The sequence below is a fragment of the Opisthocomus hoazin genome, chromosome 5, assembly GCF_030867145.1.
Source record: "Opisthocomus hoazin isolate bOpiHoa1 chromosome 5, bOpiHoa1.hap1, whole genome shotgun sequence".
NCBI lineage: Eukaryota > Metazoa > Chordata > Aves > Opisthocomiformes > Opisthocomidae > Opisthocomus > Opisthocomus hoazin.
Window position 1 is genome coordinate 57,423,585 of NC_134418.1, and position 21,709 is coordinate 57,445,293.

Below are 21,709 nucleotides of genomic sequence, written 5' to 3' on the forward strand. Positions count from 1 at the left end.
ACATTGCTGAGCTCCACTTCTGTCAAAGTCCCTGGTGGCATATTCAAGGTCTTCACTGTTAAATTATGACTAGAAGCAGGTAGAATTAAGCGTGAAACCAGAAATGTGTGAACCTTGATCTCAGCTCTTGGGGAGGGTTTACTTGTGGAATAAGTGCATGCTACTGACAGTTTGTTGTGGTTCAGAAAGGAGGAATTCCTTTGGGATGGCTTTGGTGGTGGTGCTTTAGGTAAATTAGAAGTATGTTGCAAAATGAATATGGACTAAGATCTGTGTGCTTATGCGCGCAAGCTGTGTACCACCTGAGCCAGTGTGTGCTCATAGCCTGTAACAAATGGGATGCCATTCAGATGAGTGTAAGCAGGAGCCGAGCTAACATGGACTGGGTTGTGGTGGGGAGTGTCCAAAGGATGGTTACAGTGTATAGTAGGTAACTTGTGTGGCAGAGGGTTTGTATTTGAGGTTTTGGGGAGGATGATGGCAATGACAAGCTGTTCAGCTTTAATTGCGTCAGTCCTTCTGTGAGTGCTTCTTTGGGAATAAGAACGCCTTCTTCTAATGCTAGTTTAACTTGTAAATCCACGTGAAGTTGGCATTCGGTGACTCTGCAGAACTTGACCTTAATAAAAAACATTTGTATGCTGAGAGGGGAGGGGTCTGTGCAATAGGAGAGCAATGAACGGGATGAGAAGAAAATGAAACATTTCCCCTGTCTGAAGAACTTGTGCCACCATTTGTATGTCTGTTGAACTTGTACTATAAAGTGGAAGAGCATCTGACTTAAGTTCTTTTCCGTATTTATGTTTGACCATGACATTCTCCTTATAAATTTATGACTTTCTCTTCTACAATCATTTTTTTTCTTGCATACTTCACAACGTTATTTAAAACCTTAACAAGCTGCTTTTTGAACATGACCCTTGAGATTTAGAGTGAGGCTGTTGTACTTTTAATACTTCTCAAACCACGAGCACATGCTACCATATGGAGCTTTCTAACTGGTTGGGTACAGAATGAATTGCTTTCCGTTTTACCATTCTCTCTCTCTCTTTTTCATGATCTGCTTAGATTGCCACTGAGGAGCCGTTGAATCCCATTAAACAAGATATGAAGAAAGGCAAGCTTCGATATGTGGCAAATATCTTTCCTCACAAGGGTTATATATGGAATTATGGTGCCCTCCCACAGGTAACATTTTTGTTATAATGGTGAAAGTTTTCTGTCTTCTGTGTAAATTGCCTTGTAAATCTTGGGTACTGCCTGAATGCAAATCAGTTGCAAGGGGGATGTTTCTCTTTGATAGATTTGTAAATTAGGATGTTTTTTATGTTGAGCTTTATTGTGTCCATAAATTTTGATCAGAATTTGGGTGTGGGTATAAATATGTGTTGTGTTTCAGGAAGGAGTTAAATTATCAAGAAATCTCAAATCTTTAGTTGGTGTATCTGTACTGTAGTGGCAGAATTAAAATGTCATGGTCTGCCGTTCAAGAATACTTTGTCAAGTAGCCCTTTTCTGCTTAAACAGGGCATTTTTTTAAAAAACTAATTTAGGATTTTCATGCATTGCAGCATAAATTTTAATTTGGATTTCTTAATATCTTTAACAAAGAGGAACACCAGTGCTGTTCTTTTTTAGATGAAACCTTAGCTGCTTTAGTTAACTTCTCTCTGAACTGTGAGACTTTACTAATCATGACACATTCAGAACTTTAAGCCTTGAAAAAGCCCAAATAATGGCTGAAATTTTGAGCATAATGAAAAGTTTTAAACTCATTTCTGTGGATAACACATTAACACATTGGACTTAAGTTAGTACTGAAGAACACGATAGAGCTAGAAAAGAATAGTTTATTTTCTTTACACTTAACTGCATAAGCGATGAAAGTTTACTTCTACTTATGTGTTTGATCCCTGAAGAGGAGATACCAGGCAGGTGCTGGAGTATAGCAATGAAGTTCTTACCCAGTCAGCAGTCTTAGTATCTAGTCAGCAGTCTCAGTAGACAAAGTGTCCAAGTAGGTATAGCTGGGAACCAGCAATTCCATTTAATGTTTTGAAATTTGTGTGTGCCATAGTACTAAGCCAAAATTAAACATTTGAATGTTTTCCTGCACAAAGTGCATTACTTTGGACTGATGACTTTTTCCCCACGAGAAATGTTCAACTTCCCTTGTTACTTTGTGAGCGAGAGAGGACTGGAGATAATTGTCATTTTTATTTTCTGTAATGACTTAAAAATACCAGTTGGATCATTACACCTCCAATTGTTAAAGTCTAGATGATACTGCAGATTCCTACTAGCAGCTCTAACAAAGAAAATCCGATTCAGTGTCTCCATTATCACAAGAGGACTTTTCATCATGATCAGCAGTTGCCAGAAGTTCAGCCCTAGTATATGGCTTAAAGATATGTATTTGTGGCTGCTATTTTATGCTGTGAAACAGAAAAGAAAAAAAATGATGTTAGGACTATCGTTATTGTGGGAGTTGCTGTGTTGTCCAGAGAACAGTACCATTCCTAGCGAGCTTTTCTTCTAACCTACAGGTGGAGGAGTGCAGCTGAGCAGGAGAATAATATCGATATAATGCAGCTTGAAATAAAAAGCACTTTGGAAGAATATTGATAAAAAAAGTTTAAAGTTTAAATTCTCTCATTTCATTGAACTCAAAATTTTTACCAGGAAAACTTCTGAACTTTCGAATGAGTTACTCATTATTAGGCAGTAAGAGACAACACAAGTACTGGTCTGGTAATTTAGTGTAACTTCGCTATGATTCCTTGGTTCTACAGAGCTCAGAGCAGGGATTTGAACTAGCCTCCAGGAGAAGCTTCTTTGGTTTTAAACTGCTGGCTATTCTTTGGAATGTACACATCTCAAAATACCCAGAAATGTTTTGTACCTAAATCTAAAAACTTTAAAAAGCTAATTGGGTGCTGACAAATCCATACCTAGGAGCTTGCTTGTCTCAAAGCCTAGGTGTTTTTGAAAGCAACTTATGTTAGTGCTATGGTATTTAAATAATACAAGAAGAATGTGATTGTAGGATATTGTAGCTTAATCCCACAACCACAAGTAACCAGAAAAATACATATTCAGGGTCCTCTGGTGCCTTAATCACTGCAATTTGACTAAGTGTGTCTATTGAGTCACAGAAGCAGTTAATACTTTTGTTACTATGTCATCACTAATCCTCGTGTTACTTGTCCTGAATGTGAGGATGAGTTACTCAATGCCAGTCCATAGGCTGTTTGTTTGTTTTTTCTTATCCCATTGAGCAAGACTGTTCTCAGAAAGCTGATGTTTTTATTGCTGTTTTTATTAATCTTAGTAGTTCAGTGGTTAGATGAATTGTAATTGCAGGTCAGCTAGTAACTGATAATTCTCTTTCCTTTGACAGACCTGGGAAGATCCCAACCATACAGATAAAATTACAGGATGCTGTGGGGATAATGATCCTATTGATGTTTGTGAAATAGGTTCAAAGGTTTGTCTTTATCAGGATTAATTTAGTTTATCAAGGTTAATTTAATAATTTGGTAAGAACTTTTTGAAGGGAAGGGCAGATGGAAAACAAGTAAAGATGGTGATAGTCTCAGGGGATGACAAAAGTATGAATAGAGGATCTGAGGAGGAAATAGGTAAGGAAGTGGTAGATTTTTATAAAAGGAGAAAAAAAAGCAGAATTTGGTAAAGTCTGTGTACTAGATGAAAGGCAAAATAAGAGAACACCACCCTGAAGTTCTGTTGTCTGGACAGTGACTTTTGGGTGAGGGAGGAGGGGATTAAGGTTTTTGAGGACGGGTATGTTTTGTTTCTGTTTCCCCTGTTAGCAATACTGCGGATAGGAATAGGTTTCTGAAAGATGAGGAAGTAGGGCAGTGTCACACACATAAAATTGCAAGGTCAGACCTGCGGAGGAGGTAGGTTTGAGTTTTCTCCTGGATGCAAACATAAGTAGAGCCCTCTGCTCTAGAGGAGAAGATGGGAAACTGTTGCAGTTTTGCAGAGTTATGAGACATGGAGTCAGTGGATGAAAAAGATGTACAGCAAAAAAAAATGTTGGTGTAGGGGAAAAGTTTAGCTCACTGAAAGTAAATTCTACGTATGTGGAAGCAGCAAAGGAAGGAGCAATCCTCTGTAGTATCAAAGATGGGATTATGAAATGGATGAGTTTGGAAGAGGGATCTCTTAGGATATTTTACGTAAGGAGAAATTTAATTGGTGACCTCAGTGAAGGTGGCTTTAGTTGAGGAAAGGAACCTAAAGCTGAATTTCAAGGGTTCCAGAAAGAGCTATAAAGGGAATATTATCTGGTAGGCAGAAGGTTCCCAAGAAAATGCAAAAACAGGTTGTGCTGATATTTCTGGGGAAGGGTTGTGTGTTCATATGTGTATATTGGAGTCTAGAGGAAGGAACAGCAAGAGATGGATTAAGACCAGGAGTTGAGAAAGTAGAGAGTCAAGAGGCAGGAAGTATGAGATACTTTTGACTTGCAGTTTGGGGTGAAGATCAAGAAGGTGTGGGGGAAGTAGGGTAGAAGAGAAGGACAATTTTTCTAGCTTGTGTTGTGTGCTTAAATAAATGCTGACTGGAGAAATGAGGGTTGGATAGCAGTGGTGGGAGAAAGGTTAGTAATGTTAAATAGATGTGTACTGGGTTTACACATCTATCTTGCAATTTTGTTCACTGCTGGTCAAAAATGTAGTAGAACTATTGTCTATAAGGTAAAGAGAAATTCTGTGTAGTGTTTTCCACATCTTTGTGTGATTATGTTCTGTTTCAGATTCGTTCTTCTGGTGAGATTGTTCAGGTGAAGGTCTTGGGTGTTTTAGCTCTTCTTGATGAAGGAGAGACAGATTGGAAGATAATTGCTATCAGTGTGGATGACCCAGATGCTCAGAAAATCCATGGCAAGTATTTTAATCTTTCTTAATGCAAGTTACGTCAGCAACTTTCACAGCAGAATGGTACCTGAGTTGAGGCCACCCGGAACAAGAAGAGGCAGACTGAGGAAAGGGAAGACTTTTTGTTTGTTTGTTAGTTTTGTTTTTCTTGTTGTTTACATCAGGTGCTTTCTTCAAGGAGGGCATATGTGCTTTCACACTAAGCTTTTGGAAAGGTTCACTTGGATTTTCAAGAGGATCTGTCATGCAGAAAATCTTTTGACTTCTGAAACACAACTGCCTTAGAAAGTGACCTCTTAAAATTACAGGGTTATCTCCTGTGTGATAGTGCATGTTTACCCACTCAGATTATGTAGCACACTGCTGTTTTCCTTGTGTGTTCCTTTTATATTTGCAGGCATTGTGTTGCATTCTGAAAAGGGCTGTATGTTTCTAATGTTTTGTCACTTGTAACTGGGTTACTTCCATGGTTTGTTGGCTAGTGTGAATGATCAGGTTTCACCTTTTAGGTTGAAAACTTGCAAAGCAAACTGCTAGTGCAGCTCACCCTAATATCAGATTTGATGATGACTAGCTGTTCAGGGGAAAGTATCCTGTCCAGACTTGTTCTTCTCGTGACCATGCTTCTGGTATCCAAATGGAAGTAAAGTACTAAAATGTGCCTATGTGAATAGCATGAGGTGTAATTCTGCTTGCAGACTGTTCATTAAGAAGATGACATAGATGTGTTAAAACTGCAGGGAGTTAGGTTTTTACAGCACAGGTGTAAAGTGCAGCTTTTCTCTGGAGGTTCACTTCCTCAAATAGACTGTTACTGGGAATCATGAGGCTTGTCTAAAAGTTAGTGATTGTTACGAGACCACAAACCATATATACCATCAGGTATGTATGATTAGAGCCTGCTCTTTTTTGGTAGGGAGCACCAAGGCACTGAGTAGCCTTTCTGTAGGAATAGGACTATCCAGCAGCTATTTAAGTATTTATGTTTCTCAGCCATTGAGGCATTTTCCTGGTTGCTGGATGTAAAGTAAGTATATCACTGAACTGGCCCTTCATTTTCAGTTTTCTTGCAGGTTGCTTTCACATGGAGAATACTTGGCTTGTGGGGAAAGAAGGGGAGAAGAGGAAATGAGGAAAAGGAAACTCTTGGGTTGGTGCTGATTAAAATAATGGGCAGATGAATTACTACATGGTGTTTATGACTGTTTAACTACTTTGACAGTTAGAGATTAAGAAATTCAGCTTAAGGAAATAGTAAGTAATGGTTTGCTGTTAATGTTAGTAACAATTTAATCCTCTCTATAATGTGCAGTGAAATGCTATAGAAGTGTCAGTAGTTAAAAGACAAGTAATCAGCACTTTATTTCTATACACTGTTCTGTTTAACCCTTACCTTTTTTCCTTAATTTCTGAGAGAGTTTAATTGGAGAAGTGGGTGAGAATTCAGGAGTCCACTAAGCAGGGGTAAAACTGGGATGGTTTTAGCTACTTAACCCAGTGGCATAGTAGCTCTATCTGAAAGCTCTCTGTTTGTTGGGGTTTTTTTTGGTGGTTTTTTTTTTTTTTTTTTTTTTTGGGTAATGACTGCTATGTCAGCTGTGTTATAGCTTTAGGTTGTTTGGGAGGGGAGTAAGAGTTTTAGTCCTGTTTAAAAAAAAGAGAAAAAAAAAGGAGGGAAGGAGGAACCTTTGCCTATCGTTGATTCCTGTGTGCATCCTTTCTTACTAGAGAACAGATGCTAAACTTCAAGAAGAGAACTGTCTTCCTGAGATTCAAGGAAGTGCAGAAATACTTATCCAGTTTAATATGATTTCCCTTTGGGATTGGAGTTGCAGTCCAGGATTTACAAAAGAAAGAAAAAGGGGGGGAAAAAAAGCCCCCATCTGCTTTCACAAAACGTGAAAACATGACTAGCTTGCAGTATTTAACAGCAATCCTTCTTCAGTCTGAAAACAAACAAATCTGTTGGAGTAGGCAGTACAATATGTCCTTTCATACTTGGTTTTCCCCTTTCCCAAGGATGTTAATTATTTCAGTATAAAGGGATGGCAGCTACAGATAAAACTGGTATCTCCCTCAATAATTGACATGCTGCTGTGTTATGGTGGTGGCCTCCTAGGGGAAGATGAGGTTAAGTGTTGTCTTCTAAGTCTGTCCAGTCATTTTGTATCATTTGCTAAACGTTTCAAATTGGACTGAGAATCATCACATTTGCTTTCAGCTCAGTATGTGTACAGCCCCCAGTGAACATTTGGAAAAGATAATTCTGAGACACCAGAGTGGTGATTACTTGCAAACCCCATCCTGAGCCCGTGCAGTGTGTTAACTCCTCTTGCTGCTTTAAGGACACCGCAGGTACTCTATATTCTCCTTCTGGGATTGTGATCATTCTCATAAGTGCAATTGATTTTTCTGAGACTTCGCAGAACTTAAAACTGAGCAGTCCCAACTTGTGAGCAGTTCTCATTGTTTATTCATAGCGCTCCAGTGTACTGTGTCCTGCAGGCATTTATTGATAAATACTGGTTTAAATTGGAAACCCTGCCTAGAACTCGCTCTTTCACACAGAGCAATGAGAAACTCTATGGTGACAATACCCAAGAATGATAAGCAATGTTTAACACCTATTTAAGTGGGAACTGTGTCATCGGTGGAAATAGCAGGGGCTTAGTGTCTTTTTGGACTGACTTTGGAAGGTAATCTGTGTGAAATTGTAGCAGTTAATACTGGGTGGGCATGGGGACAATCTCAATCCAAATACAAGCTGCATGTCAGAGGCAGGTATCTGTATGAGAAAGTTTCTTTTAGACTGAAACTGGACATCTTCAGATTTACCTATTTCAGTAAGAACTGTCTTTCTGGCTACCCGAGAAATACTGTGCTGTCTTTCTGCACAGGCAGTTGCTAGGCAGATGGCCATTAGCGGACCAGCAAAGGAACTTCAGACCAAGCAAGTCTGGGAAAGGTCTTAAAAGCTCCCTGCGCACTGAAACACTAAATCCTGGTGGTGTAATATGCCTGGCTGCTTTTTTGTTGTTGTTGGGTTTTGTTTGTTTGTTTTGTTTTTGTAAAATACTAGCCAGGAGAAGCAGCAAATTCTTGGAATGGAAAGTGCTTGTTTGCTTATCTCATAATTTGGATTGAATTTAATATATTTGAATTCACATATATATCTGATGTGCTTTACAAGGTTGGGCTTGGAAAGGATCAGAGATGTTTTTGCGCTGTAATTTTATTTACATCTATATGGTATCTTCATGTTGGACAAGAGGTCTTGAGAATCGCTGGCAGTTGAAGCAGGAAATGTGTCTGAAACAGCTTATGAAAAGTCTCACTCTCAAAAGGTCATGTTACTTTCCCTGAGCAAATTGGATAAATGTAGGCTGGATGGCATTTTGGAGATGATTTACCGGCCTGGAATATTAGCAGCCCTTTTTTTGCTGTTGCTCACTGGAAAGGTGCATGGGTATATTCAACAGCAGTCGATGACGTCTACCAGCTTTGTTGTGCTACCATTTGCTGGGACGGGTATAGTTAACTGTGCTGTGTTGCCGTGCTTCTTTTCCAATGTGCAACTCAAGATTGGCTTTTTGAGTTAAGTGATCAAACCCTAAATGGCAAAAACAAAGCATATTGCATACTTTGTACTATATATTGTTATAGACCCTTGCATGTGAGTGTATTTATATGCAGAGGAGCAGCAGAGGCCCTGAAAACCTTTGTTGTGGATTTGTGTAAGCATTCAATGTAAAGAGATTAATTATCTGTACTCAAGCTCCCCTCCTACCCCCTCACACCATGCTGCACAAAATACACCAAATGCCTTTATATGGAATGTAGCTGCTGCTTCCTGTAAATGTTTATAAGATGTTATTAAAAACACATGTCCTCTCTTCCCACAGACCTTGTTTAGAAAGCTTGCTTCAAGCATGTTGTTTTAGCTTTGCTTGCAAGAAGCAGCATCTGTTGTACTAAAAATGGTAGTTTTGTACAAATGCTTTTGTTGCTCTGTTTTGTAAAGCCAGATAGAATTGGGATCTGCATTTGCATTGGCTCACTCCCTTGACAGAGAGCTAGCAGCAGTTTTTTGTGCCAGCCTGTGGAGACTTTCCTTATTGAGACTAAACTGCAACCCTTAATGTGATTAGACACTTCTTTTTAACCCTTGGTGCTTAACTTTGGTTCCCAGAAAAACAGTACCTATGGTGGTATGTAGGCAGTATAAAGAAATGACCACCTAGAGCACAGTGGGTACGTGCTGATAATGTACCTGCAGGAGCCTGACCTTTCTGCTCTGGCACTCTCAGCAGGGCTTGCTTGCAGAGATGAAACCACATTAGGCCAGGTACATGCCTGCTACTCCGTACTTGCTCAGCCCCTTGTGACGTCAGTGTGAGTGTAGAGCTGTAAGGGAAGGTAAGCAGGCAGGGTCTGAAAGAAGTGTCTAACAGTGTGTGTTGCAGAAAGGACATCTAACTATTTTTTTTGTCATAATATGCATATATTCTATAGATAGAAGTGCAGTAAATCACAGTAGTACTTATCGTAATCTTTACTGTTACCTTTCTTTGCTTACTCTTCTGTTTTCTGAGTATATTTTTCTCTTCCTCCTGATATCCCAAAGATGCTGTTTGGATTTCAAAGTGGAGGACAAACTATCTTTCAAGCTTTTCTATGGTGCCTGTTAATGAACTGAAGAGGTAGCGTCACTGTTGACTGATGCAGGGGCTGCTGTTTTCCTTATATTCTGTGCTATGTGCAGACTCCTCAGCAACAGGATTGATTGGGGGGGGGGGGGTTGTACTGTTGCACTTTTTCCTGCTGCTTGCCACTGACTCATGTTTTAATACAGATGTTTTGGCTGTTTGGTTTTTTTTTTCTTCAACCATTTAAACTTCATTTGGTGCCCAATAGCTGCCCTTCAGAATAAAGAATAGTGAAGTGAAGCATGGGGATGAAGGAGAATAACTTGCAAGTAACCAAGGAAATAAAAGCAACCACTGTCCCCCCTTTTAAGTCATCAAAACCAGAATATACAGTAGCCGTACTTTAGAGGCCATATAATGCTGTAGCTTGATTCTGTGTAGTCATTTTACCTTGGCAAAGGTAAAATTTTCCAATAAAGAGGGGGTGAAATTCAGAGAGATGATTCTATCCCTGAAGATGATCATCCCTTTCTAAAGGAGGTAGTGAAAGCCTGCCCTAAAGCCTATTCTAATATTCGAGTCCTTTAAAGAAATATAAACAAAGCCTGTAAATAAGGAACAACAGATGAGGAAAGGCCCGGGTGTCAGTTAGTAGACAATAAAGCGTTTTTGATTAACAGCTTTTATGGGAATAGGAGGCAAATGGTAACCAAGTAGGAAGAACGGAGAAGCAGCAGAAGTTAGAAGTTTGCTGGAACAGGAACCAGAAAAAGGAGCAGCAGTCTGAGAAAATATGCTTGAATTTAAATAATGTGTGGAGATGGAGACCTGGAGTTCATCGATTGCTGGGAGCCAAGGAAATTGCTGCGGCAGCCTGTTTAGCTTCACAGAGTTGTGGAGATACTGTCTCTGCAACAGGTATTAGAAAGTGTGAGTTCGGACCTCACAAGAGGAGATGATAAGGACTCAAGATGGGAGGAGGGATGTTCACTTGTTTGGAGAGAACAGGATGATACACTGGAGCCCTGGAACCGATTTGAATTGGAGCTGCGGTTTTATTAGTGCCCATAGGAAGCATCCTGCCTCCAGCCAAGACCCCAGCCTTTTCTAGATCATCCCTTCTTTGTTGGTTTCACCCACCCACCCCCCATACTGAAAGGCTTCTTGTACTCCTAAACATGTGTTCCAGCTAGAAGACCTGCCTCTAGCACAGCCTTATGTGCCCTTGCTTTTTTCTGGGATTCTGCCAGTGAAAGTCCCTAATCCTTTACAGGCAGATGGCCAGCAGCCAAGTTCAAAATGTGTTTTACTACGAGTCCGTAAACACGTAGCCCGATTAAGTGTGTGCAGAAGCATAAATTTGCATAGAGTTCTTTAAAGTTTTATGTTTTATTCTTTGGGTAGTGTATGATACAGTGGAATTTGGGGAGCGGCAGCTATCAGATGCCTATTGAACACTCAGCATATCTTCTCAGATAGATTTGGTCTCACAGTTCAGTCCACATGTCATCTCTCTTGGTGGTCTACAGAGAGTTGAATGGTCTGTAGCACAAGACTTTTTCCCTTCTCTTACTCTTCTCTTCAGAAATACTTGAATGTTCAGGTTCACAGACTAGATTTAAAAAGACAGGCACTTAAAGATGGAAAGCACGTGACTAGGTGCCATTCCTGTGGACTAAGCAACTATGAAAATCTGTTTATAGAACTGGATAGAAGAGTATCTGTCAGGAATCACTGCCAACCTGGAGATGTCAGTGAGTGAGATAGATCAATGGGAGAAGAGAATGAAGTAGCCCAGCAGTATGGAGAGAGAGCAAGAGATAGGATTAGATGCCAAGGAATCAGGAAGAGAGAAAGGACCAAGTGACTTGCAAAACACTAGAGAAGAGTAACACCGTGGAAGGTGGGCAGGGCAGAGTCAGGTTATAAAATATCTGGAAGACTGTATGCAAAGCACAGCAATAAAAAGTCAGCTCCCATCTACATCAGAAGTGACTGTAGGAGGGAAAGAGATGGAAAGAGAAGGATTACACCAGCTACAAAGGGTACTTGGCTTCTAGAAAGAACAAAATCCTTTATTGTATCAAAATCAATTAAAATGATATTGAAGGGTTTTCCATGTAAACCTATTGCCAGAGAGTTAATTTGCTGGGGGCTGATAAGGCGACCTCATTGCAAGTGACAGGAGTGATGATAGTCTCACAGGGCAACCCAGTAAAATCTGATGTGCACAGTAGAAGTAAACGTTTAAGATCATGAACTGAGTCTTTGCTAGAGCAGTATAGCCCTCGAGCAGAATTACTGTGTGACTGTTTAATTACTCTGTACCCAATGGGACGGTGTTAATCTCTGCCTTCCAAAGGTGTCGTTCAAATGGCACGTGTTCCTCTCTGTGTCCTGTTCCATTTTTGCATGGTAGGATGACAGAGGTAAAGGTAGAATTGGCTTACTGCTGCGAGCATGCAGATATCACGGGGTTACCGGCAGAGTTAGTGTTTAGCGCTCCTGGCATGTATGTGTCTTGTGTCTAATGGGTTGAATTTGGAAGTAAGGTGACAAAGGAATGCCTTTAATATAACTTTGAGAAGTCAAACCTGTATTTTTTTATTGAGATGCTGGTTTGAAAATCCATGTGTTTGAATTATTTTTGCTAGCTATTCTTTCATTATCAAAAAAATGCCTGTAGTCCCTGCAGTTGCTGGGGGGAAAAAACTACCTCACTGAATAATCTAGGTATTGCAAGAGGTACCTACTAAGGAGAAAGCCTATAAATATGGCATTTTCTTCCTCTATCACAAGTATGGTCCTTTTATTCATTGTGCCTTTGGGTCTTAATTAATGAAGGGCAGGAGGCAAGTGGTTTACCTGTTCAGTGTGGTTGTGAAATCACAAGAAATCAACTATGGGCAGCTAATGTAATAAAGTGAAGTTCCCAAATGACTGTGAAAGTGCTCAGTGAAATCAAATTGCTTGCAGATCCTTTATGAGACTTTAAAAAATGAACGTTACAAAAACTGAGTAAAAATGACCAGTACTCTACTTTTTTTGGTTTTTTTTTGAATCTACAGGTATTGATGATGTCAGGAAGCACAAACCAGGTTACCTCGAGGCTACGGTTGACTGGTTCCGATTATATAAAGTCCCTGATGGAAAACCAGAAAATCAGTTCGCTTTCAATGGAGAATTTAAAGACAAGGTGAAGATAATCCAAAATTAAAGATGCATCTTTCTATCATGTGGCCTTTTTATTAGATCCTAGAACTTTTGGAATTGCAAAGGAGGAGGTTTAACAAAAAGAAATTTTATACAAGGGATCTTTGGATAGGCTAGGAACAAGTAATGTTTGCTGCCTTCCATTTTATTCAGGGAAAGTGCTTAGGTTATTACAGGAAGTCTTCAGTCCTAATCCTGGTGAGGCTTACACACGCATCTGCATGTTTGTAGGTTATTTTCACAGCATTTTCATTCTCCCCGTCAGAGGAATGAACAGATTGTCTTTTCAGGTATTTTTTATGTCCTGATGACTGATAAATTTTCCTGACTTTTTTTAAGGCTGTACAGTTTAAGATAGATTATTTTTTCGTATTTGGTATTTGCTCAAGGTATACTTTTTCATGGTAATTCTGTGTACAAACATTTGAGCTATTTTTGGCTGCAGGCTTAAAATTTTATTTTCCCTTTTTTACAAAAAAATGAATGACATTTTAAACTATCTACAGTAAAAATGGCTGGTGTTTGAAAGGAGAGTGGACATCCTTTCAGCAGGGAATAGACCCTGCTGAAGAAAATACCTGGATTTTTTCAGAAGAAATTGTGTGTGATTTGAGTAAAAGTGCTTTGCAAATCATGTGTTGCACACTCTATAGACTATTTTTGTCAAAAGAATCACAGATTCTTAATGAATGGTGTCTGTATGTCAGCTAGCTCAGCTTTGCAGTGTGCTATGAAAGTTATCAACTGCCTTCTAACCAGCACAGGCAACTTCACATGCTTTGTCTGGGTAAAGAGGTGCCCTGACTCCCCTCTGCACTAAAACCGTTTTTTAAATCAATCAATTACAGAGTTATAAGGCTTCATAACCTGGTCTCTCCCCTGTTCTTCCAGGGACTGCTGTTAGAGACTTTCCTGGTCTGTAGAGCAGTGTCGCTCTGCAGCAACAGTATATCCCTGTAAGGCCTTTGGAGTTCAGGCTTGAGGCACTAAATGACCTGAGCTAGCTGTGTTGGAACACTTGAATAATTCTCAAGTATTTCTAGAGACCCAGGATGTGGCGAGGCGGCTGTGGATGTGCTCCAGCAGCTCTGGTGAAGTGCACAATGTTCCAGTGGCATTTTGCCAAGTCACTCCTTGTTAGGAAATGTGAATGTTCTGTTGGCAGCTTTTTGAAAGCCAGTCTAGATACCATCATCTGGACACCGAGGGCTTATTTTATTTTTTTGAAGCTTTTTTGTCCCCACCCACCCCCAATATTACTTCTGTTTTAAACAAAGAAAAACCGTTAAGCAGCTGACATGTTACCTTGTTGCAAATGCTTAAGTGTATGATTGGGCAATAAATGAAGTAAAGGCAAATTTTGCCACTAGAGGGGAAACCTTAACTCTGACCCTGATGTGCTCGTGTAACAGAGGAGTCATAGCTCACACACTTTGTCCCATTTAGGACCGAGATCAGCTTTCTACAGCTGTAGGTGTCTGTTTCGCATCTAGTGCTGATTTCTTGGTTTTTTTGTGCAGTCTCTTGTGTTTTCTGGATGCAGGCTGAGGAGAAAGTCCTGAATGTGTTGCCAGTCTATTTGACAGATAGTGAAGTTTGACGTTTGTTTCTTTTCATAAAAAGGGTGTTATATTTTCCAGATATTTAATGAGGCCTCAAAGGAGACCCGTTAAAATAACACATGAAATGGTATGTTTTAATAAACTAGTTCTGTGGCTTTTTTCTGTTTAATAACATTTTAAATCATAAAACTTTTCCTTGATGTGTACTAGGATTTTGCGGTTGAAATTATTAAATCCACCCATGAATACTGGAAAGCTTTGCTTCATAAAAAAGCTGATGGAGGTACTATTAATCGGTAAGTATCCAGTCACATCTTTTCCTCTTTGTATTGTGCTAGTACTGATGGCATTCAACATGTGGCAGCTGTGATAAACTGCTTAGATTCTGTTCTTTGAGGTGACAGCAATACTCGTGGTTTTGACTGATAATCACAGAATCACAGGATAGTAGGGGTTGGAAGGGACCTCTGTGGGTCATCTAGTCCAACCCTCCTGCCGAAGCAGGGTCACCTACAGCAAGCTGCACAGGACCTTGTCCAGGCGGGTCTTGAATATCTCCAGAGAAGGAGACTCCACAACCTCCCTGGGCAGCCTATTCCAGTGCTCCGTCACCCTCAGAGGGAAGAAATTCTTCCTCATGTTCAGACGGAACTTCCTGTGCCTCAGTTTGTGCCCATTGCCCCTTGTCCTGTCACTGGGCACCACTGAAAAGAGCTTGGCCCCATCCTCCTGACACCCACCCTTCAGATATTTGTAAGCATTTATAAGGTCCCCTCGCAGCCTTCTCTTCTTCAGGCTGAACAAGCCCAGTTCCCTCAACCTCTCCTCGTAGGGGAGATGCTCCAGTCCCCTCATCATCCTCGTAGCCCTCCGCTGGACTCTCTCCAGTAGCTCTTCATCTTTCTTGAACTGGGGAGCCCAGAACTGGACACAGTACTCTAGATGAGGCCTCACTAGGGCAGAATAGAGGGGAAGAACCTCCCTCGTCCTGCTGGCCACACTCTTCTTGATGCACCCCAGGATCCCATTGGCCTTCTTGGCAGCCAGGGCACACTGCTGGCTCATGGTTAACCTATCGTCCACCAGGACGCCCAGGTCCCTCTCCGCAGAGCTGCTCTCCAGCAGGTCCACCCCAAGCCTGTACTGGTGCATGAGGTTGTTCCTCCCCAGGTGCAGGACTCTGCACTTGCCCTTGTTGAACCTCATCAGGTTCCTCTCTGCCCAGCTTTCCAGCCTATCCAGGTCACGCTGAATGGCAGCACAGCCTTCTGGTGTATCTACCACACCTCCCAGTTTGGTGTCATCAGCAAACTTGCTGAGGGTGCATTCTAAAATTAATTGATAATTAATTGATAATAGACCATGATAGACTCATTGCACCTTGTATGATGATGATCTGCTGGTAAATGATTCCAAGATATATATGGATTATATAAAAGTGGCATAGATTATTTCAAATTTCGAGAAATGGCCCTAGAATGTTTCTTCGGGATCATTTTGGGAGAATTTCAGTATGCTGTGCAAATCCTCTTGTCACTGTTTATTTAATCCTTCAGTGCTGCAGTGCTTTGTTGCAAAATTCTTTTGCAGCTTAGCATTCCATGTTTTTTAGTTGTTTTCTGGAATGAGAACACCAAATTAATGTTCTTTACTAGCCTTTGGCCTAAACTAAAATGGACTTTACTAAGCTCTCCGTACTGGTTTGCTTTGGCAGTTCTGGCACCAGAGGCCCTGAAGAGCAGGCAGATATCTTTGCCTGGTACTTTCCAAGGGCTGTAAGTTACTGTTAGGTAAAAGAGAGGGCAAAGGCTGTGGGGTAAGCTGTGCTCAGATAGTCACTGTCGTCTTCTGCTTTACTGGGAAAATACGACTTTCTCTTGCTTGGAACTGCTTAAGGTCCAACCTTAACAGTTGGACAGGCTGGTAGTTCTACTTTAGCATGGCAAGAATACTGTAGGATAATTTTCAAATTTAGGTCTTGATCATTTCGTGGGCACTTTGAGCTTCACATTGACAAAATTTAAATTGCAGTCTGGCTTTGAAGAATTTAATGTCTTGCTGTTTACTGTGTAGGACCTTAAAAACTCATGACCAAACTCACTTTTGGTGTGAAAGGTTATACATTCATAGGGAAACATTTCTGCAAAGTATTTGGTCCCAGAGTTTGTTGGCTCTTTGGAAGCAGCACAGATTTCTGCTGGTGTATGTAAGAGCAGAATTTTGGCCTGTTTTTTCCTTCTTGTTAGATACTGCAGGCAGTTAGTGCAAACTAAGGGTGGCCTGCCATCCTTCAAGGCACAAGAGACAGAGCATCTGTGCTCGCCATCTAGGTGTTCTTCAACTCCCTCAGGACGTGCCAGTTTATCTCTACTGACTTTTGGGGGGATTTAGTGTCTTAACTGTGGTCTTCTGAACCGTACTCAAGTTAGCTATCAGAAGCACTGAGTGTGAGCACTGCTTGCATTAATATAAACTGTATAGCGTAAAAAACCCTTCAAACCCAAAGAAAGAAAGAACACCCCTACACACCCTTGTTCCCTTCCAGCATTACTGGCTACTTTGTGCTTTTGACTTCCTCATTTCTTGCAGATACATGTTTCTCAGCTCTGTATGTGAAGGTGGGTTTTTTCCATAGGTACTTAATTATATGTGTCTCTTTTCCACTGATTGATAAAACATATTTTAAATTTTATTTTTCAGCACAAACGTTCTGATGAGTGGCAGTCCATTTTGTTGCAGTGAGGGGGATGCCCGAGCAATTGTGCAGTCGGTAAGGATAGTAATTACTTTTTCCCTACCCTTTTTTTTAAAGTGATTAATAGGAAAAGAAGGTTCAGAGTTCCAAAACTGAAATAAAGTAGCAAAACTGAAATGGTCCTTAAATGAAAATTTACAGCATAAAGTAGAAGGAAGAGCACAAAGGATGTGAGGGAAATGTAAGCATTATAATATAAACCTTTCATTGCAGTGGTCCGATTGTGCTTGCTGGCAGGTTCATTGCTGTTCTGGTGGGGGTCTTTTGTTTTGTTTCTCTTTCTCCATCTGCAGTGCAGTTCCTTCTGATCTTGAATAGCAAGATGGACTGCTATTTGTATCTAACCTGCTGTCTTCTGTGTCTCCCCTGTTGCCATGAGTTACCACCCAGTGTTAGAACTCATTGACTAGCTGACTGTAGTCCCTAATCACTAAAGGGATCCTTTGTTTGTCTACTTGCATAATTAAATGTGTTGCTGTAAGAGAGGGGAATGCTTTTTAGAATGTTTCTTAAAGAATGCCTGTCATATTCTGAAAATTCACATAAAATCAAAACATACTGGTTTCCTGTTCAGGCGAGAAAAATGTCCCGCGGGTCTGATGCTTTCATGTGCAAATGCGAGTGGAGGAGAATTTCTCCCATTTTAAAATATGCTAGTTTGGATGCCAGAAATTAAGCAAAGTTACCAGAAATTACGTGGAGGAAAGTACCCCCAAGTATTACTGTTTTTTTTGTTTGTTTGTTTGTTTGTTTTTTTGACATATGCTGTGATTAAGCCTGTACTTATGACGACATGAGCATGGCAGGTATTTTGCACACGTACATGTCTGCCTGGGCAGCCAGTGTTTTGCCCCAGTAGTCACAGTAGTTATGCAAGTTCAGGTGTTAAAGGAGACACCATCCACTCTCTGTGCAGTTAACATTCCAACAGCATTTCCAGTAAAAACGTGGGTGGTGTTTTGTCACAAACAAATAAGACTGTCAGTTGCAAAAAAAGTTGATTAAATCATAAAGAAGTGTCAAACCTAACTGTTTTTCTTACTCAGGTCTCTTGTTTTCAGCACTTCTTTAAAAGTACCTTTATGGTTGCACTTGTGAATGTTGATTAATAGGACTGTAAGTTTTAAATTAAATAAAAACTCATTTTGGAATTTAAATATGTTTTTAGACATGTCAGTCACAGCTATAAGCAAATATTTACCTCCTCTGTACTTTCAAATTTCCAGTAACTTTGAGTGTCTAAATGCAATTGAAATTTCAAGTTCAAATGTATTTGGATTATGACAAACCTACAAAGGAATATTTCCTTTTGCATTCTGTGCTGTTTGTATTGTGAAGCATATAGAGTAAATAAATACCTCTTTAAATCAGCAGTATCCTTTATTTTGTCTCCTAATAACAAATCAAAATTTTTCCTGTTTTTTGGTGGGGGAGGTTAGTAAAAACAGTTCATATAGTAGGTACCTTGTATGTCTTTTTCATTGTGAGCGCTTGCCTTCTTATCAAATATTATCACTTTCTGGCTTTTTTGTGCCTCACATTATTTTCTTTAAGTGGTAGTGTTTTTGTGAAGTTATCATCACATACTTCTTTCCATCATTCTTTTTCAGTTCAGTCTAAGTCTTAATTGTGCCTTTGTAGGCTACTGTCTCTTGGTACTTTTCAGACAGGGAAGAGATGCAGTAATGTCTTAAATACTGTTCATACTGCATGCCATTTCCAATCTATGATAACTAAAAAAAGTAAAATGCTCTTGAAATATGAGTAGTGGACAGTCAAACTCTAAATATAACTAGGGAGGTTGACTTGCACGTTTTAAGCAGGTATCTTTTTGTCTAGTAAACTACACTGCCCACTTTGGTTGTCAGGCATTCATCTCTCAAACTGAAGTGAAAGTACGTGAATGTTGGCTGCAGAATTTTAATGGCTGTGGCAATTTTAAATGAAAATGCCAGTGTCTGTCTGAGGTTTGTTTTTTTTTGTTGTTTATGTGTTTTGGGATTTTAAATGAAAAGCAGATACATTTTATTCTAATTTATATCCATCTATTAACTTTTGGATAAAAAGAGAAGAATGAAAGCTGACACAGAGGTTTTGTGTACAGTGAGACACATATTTTGGCTACTGCAAAATTTCTGAGCTACGTGTGCAGTGAGAGCTGGTTACCTGCAATTCTGTTTCCTGGGTCAGACTCCAATTATGGAATTTTTGAGTGGGTTATAGTTGCCTTAAATCAGGTATATTGAGTTCTCAAAAAACCCTCCAAAAAAACGCAAAACCAATCAAACAAAAGACCAAAAGGCAACATTTAGTATTGTTATGAACCAATTTTTATGGTACGTGAGAGAACTATAACTGAGAACCAAATGGAAAACAAATCCTTACCAAATTGTGCACTAATCAGCATTTCATATAGATTTTGATTGGGTAGTTCTCAAGATATTCCTGTTGATTTCGGTAGGATTTATTGTGCTGTTATTTGACCTTTGATTATTTTACAGATGTGGGACTAGAATGGCTTCTCTGTGTTGGGGAATTTCTACTCCACTGAGTTAGTTTCTAGACGGTGGGCATGTGTAGAGGCATCTGTATTGGTGACAAACTAGAAATGATTCTGCAGCTGGTGAAGTTGCCATGTCCAGTCAATCCCAGAGAGACAGAAGATAATCTTTGTGTATGTGAACACATACTGAACATTTGAATCAGCCAAAATTACACCAGCCCCCTGCAACTACAAACCCAAATGAGTTTTAACACTTCATGGTGAAAATTTCTAGTGTTCTCTAGCCTCTGAAAATTGTTTCATCTCTTTCTCAGCTCTAGTGTTAGTATATGTTGAAAACTAAATTCAGGAGGAATAGAGCTTTGTAGCTGAATGTCTTAGTGCCAAGATGTACAGTTTGTTTCAGTCTTTTAAGTGTTGCCATATGTAAAATTGACCAGGACAGCCAAACCTCTGTTTAACATTAATTGCGAGAGCTGCTTGCTCACTTGCTCTGTGAAGAAGCTGCTGAGGACTTTTGAAGCTGGAAAATCTCCAAAACGATCTATGTATAGTTAGTAGAGCAGTGTTTCTCAGACTTGCATAGGTCTTCCCTTAGAATACTGGAAAGTGAACTAGGAAAGCTTTGCTAGATTAAGTCTCTTGATAAAATGCAGAACAGTGTCTTACAGGGGAAAATATTTGGCTTTTCCTGATAATTTAAAAAATCTCCAACAAAATATGAATCTGTATACTTACTAATGTGTTTCCAGTAATTCTCATCTAAGCAAGGAAGTCTGTTAACTGCCTTTCTCCCTGCATATTTTCTGTGATGACATTTCCATTTGGGACTGACTAGAAGCAGAATTTTCTGTTCAGTGGCCAGTTGTGAAACAAAAGATTGATGGGGGTTTTGCTTGGGGGTTTTGGGGGTTTTTGTTTTATTGTGGTTTTTGGTTTGTTTTTAAAATTATTTTGTTTGTTTTAAGCGGTCTTCCAAATGAAAGGGTTGTGGAGTGAAGAGGTTCCTGGTTCAGTGGGATGAGTTTTTGATGTGTTCCCGCTGGGGACGTCCTGAGTCTTATCTCAAACTGTCTGAGCAATTATCTCAAAACTGGCAGGCCTCTGCTTATACACGGTGACCACTGGTTCTCCTGCCTTGCAAGATAAAGCTTTGAATTTACTGTAAAGAGAGGAGATGGTCTGATGTTAAGGTCTGGTAGATGCTTTGCATAAGGTGCAAGAGCTCTCGATCCCCATGTGTAAGAAATCAGGTAAAGATGGCAAGAGACCAGCATGGATGAAGCAAGACCTGCTGGTCAAAATAAAGGGCAAGAAGGAAATGCACAGAGACTGGAAGCAGGGACAGCTATCTTGGAAAGAGTGTAGGGATGTTGCCTGGTTGTATAGGGATGGGGTCAGGAAGGCCAAGGCATAGCTGAACTTGGCAAGGGATGCTAGGAATAATAAGAAGGGCTTCCACAGGTATGTAAGCCAGAAAAGGAAGGTCAAAGAAAGTGATGAGCAAGAATGGCAAACTGGTGACAATGGCTGAGGAGAAGGCTGAGGTACTCAACAGCTTTTTTGCCTCCATCTTCACTGGTGACCTCTCTTCCCACACCTCTCAAATGGATGAACTGAAAGGCAGGGATTCAGGAGCTAAGTCCCTGTTGCTGTAAGAGAAGACCAGGTTCGTGACCACCTGAGGAACCACAACGTGCACAAGTCTTATGGGGCTTGATGAGATGTATCCCAGAGTCCTGAGGGAACTGGCCAATGTAGTTGCCAAGCCACTCTCTAGGATATTTGAAAAGTTACGGCAGTCAGATGAAGTCCCGGGTGACTAGAAAAAGGGAGACATTGTGCCCATTTTTAAAAAGGGTAGAAAGGAGGACCCTGGGAACTACTGACCTGTCAGCCTCACTTCTGTGCCTGGGAAGATCATGGAACAGATCCTGCTGGAAGCTATGCTAAGGCCCTTGGAGGACAGGGAGGTGATTCGAGACAGCCGGCATGGCTTTATCAAGGGCAGATCCTGCCTGACCCACCTAGTGGCCTTCTGTGATGGAGTGACTGCATCAGTGGACAAGAGAAGACCTATGGTTGTCCTCTGTCTGGACTTCTGTAAGGCCTTCGATACAGTC

General features: G+C 40.3%; 1 protein-coding gene across 2 annotated transcripts in view; it reads left to right on the plus strand.

The window, feature by feature from the left end:
- PPA2 (inorganic pyrophosphatase 2) overlaps positions 1 to 21,709 on the plus strand; it is a 39,308-nt gene that overhangs the window by 13,975 nt on the left and 3,624 nt on the right. For both annotated transcript variants that reach the window (XM_075421400.1, XM_075421399.1), the window contains 6 exons: positions 1,069 to 1,188; positions 3,401 to 3,487; positions 4,787 to 4,913; positions 12,622 to 12,749; positions 14,539 to 14,624; positions 17,029 to 17,098. In XM_075421400.1, the coding sequence (XP_075277515.1) occupies positions 1,069 to 1,188; positions 3,401 to 3,487; positions 4,787 to 4,913; positions 12,622 to 12,749; positions 14,539 to 14,624; positions 17,029 to 17,098 (618 nt within the window). The remainder of the gene's footprint in view (positions 1 to 1,068; positions 1,189 to 3,400; positions 3,488 to 4,786; positions 4,914 to 12,621; positions 12,750 to 14,538; positions 14,625 to 17,028; positions 17,099 to 21,709) is intronic.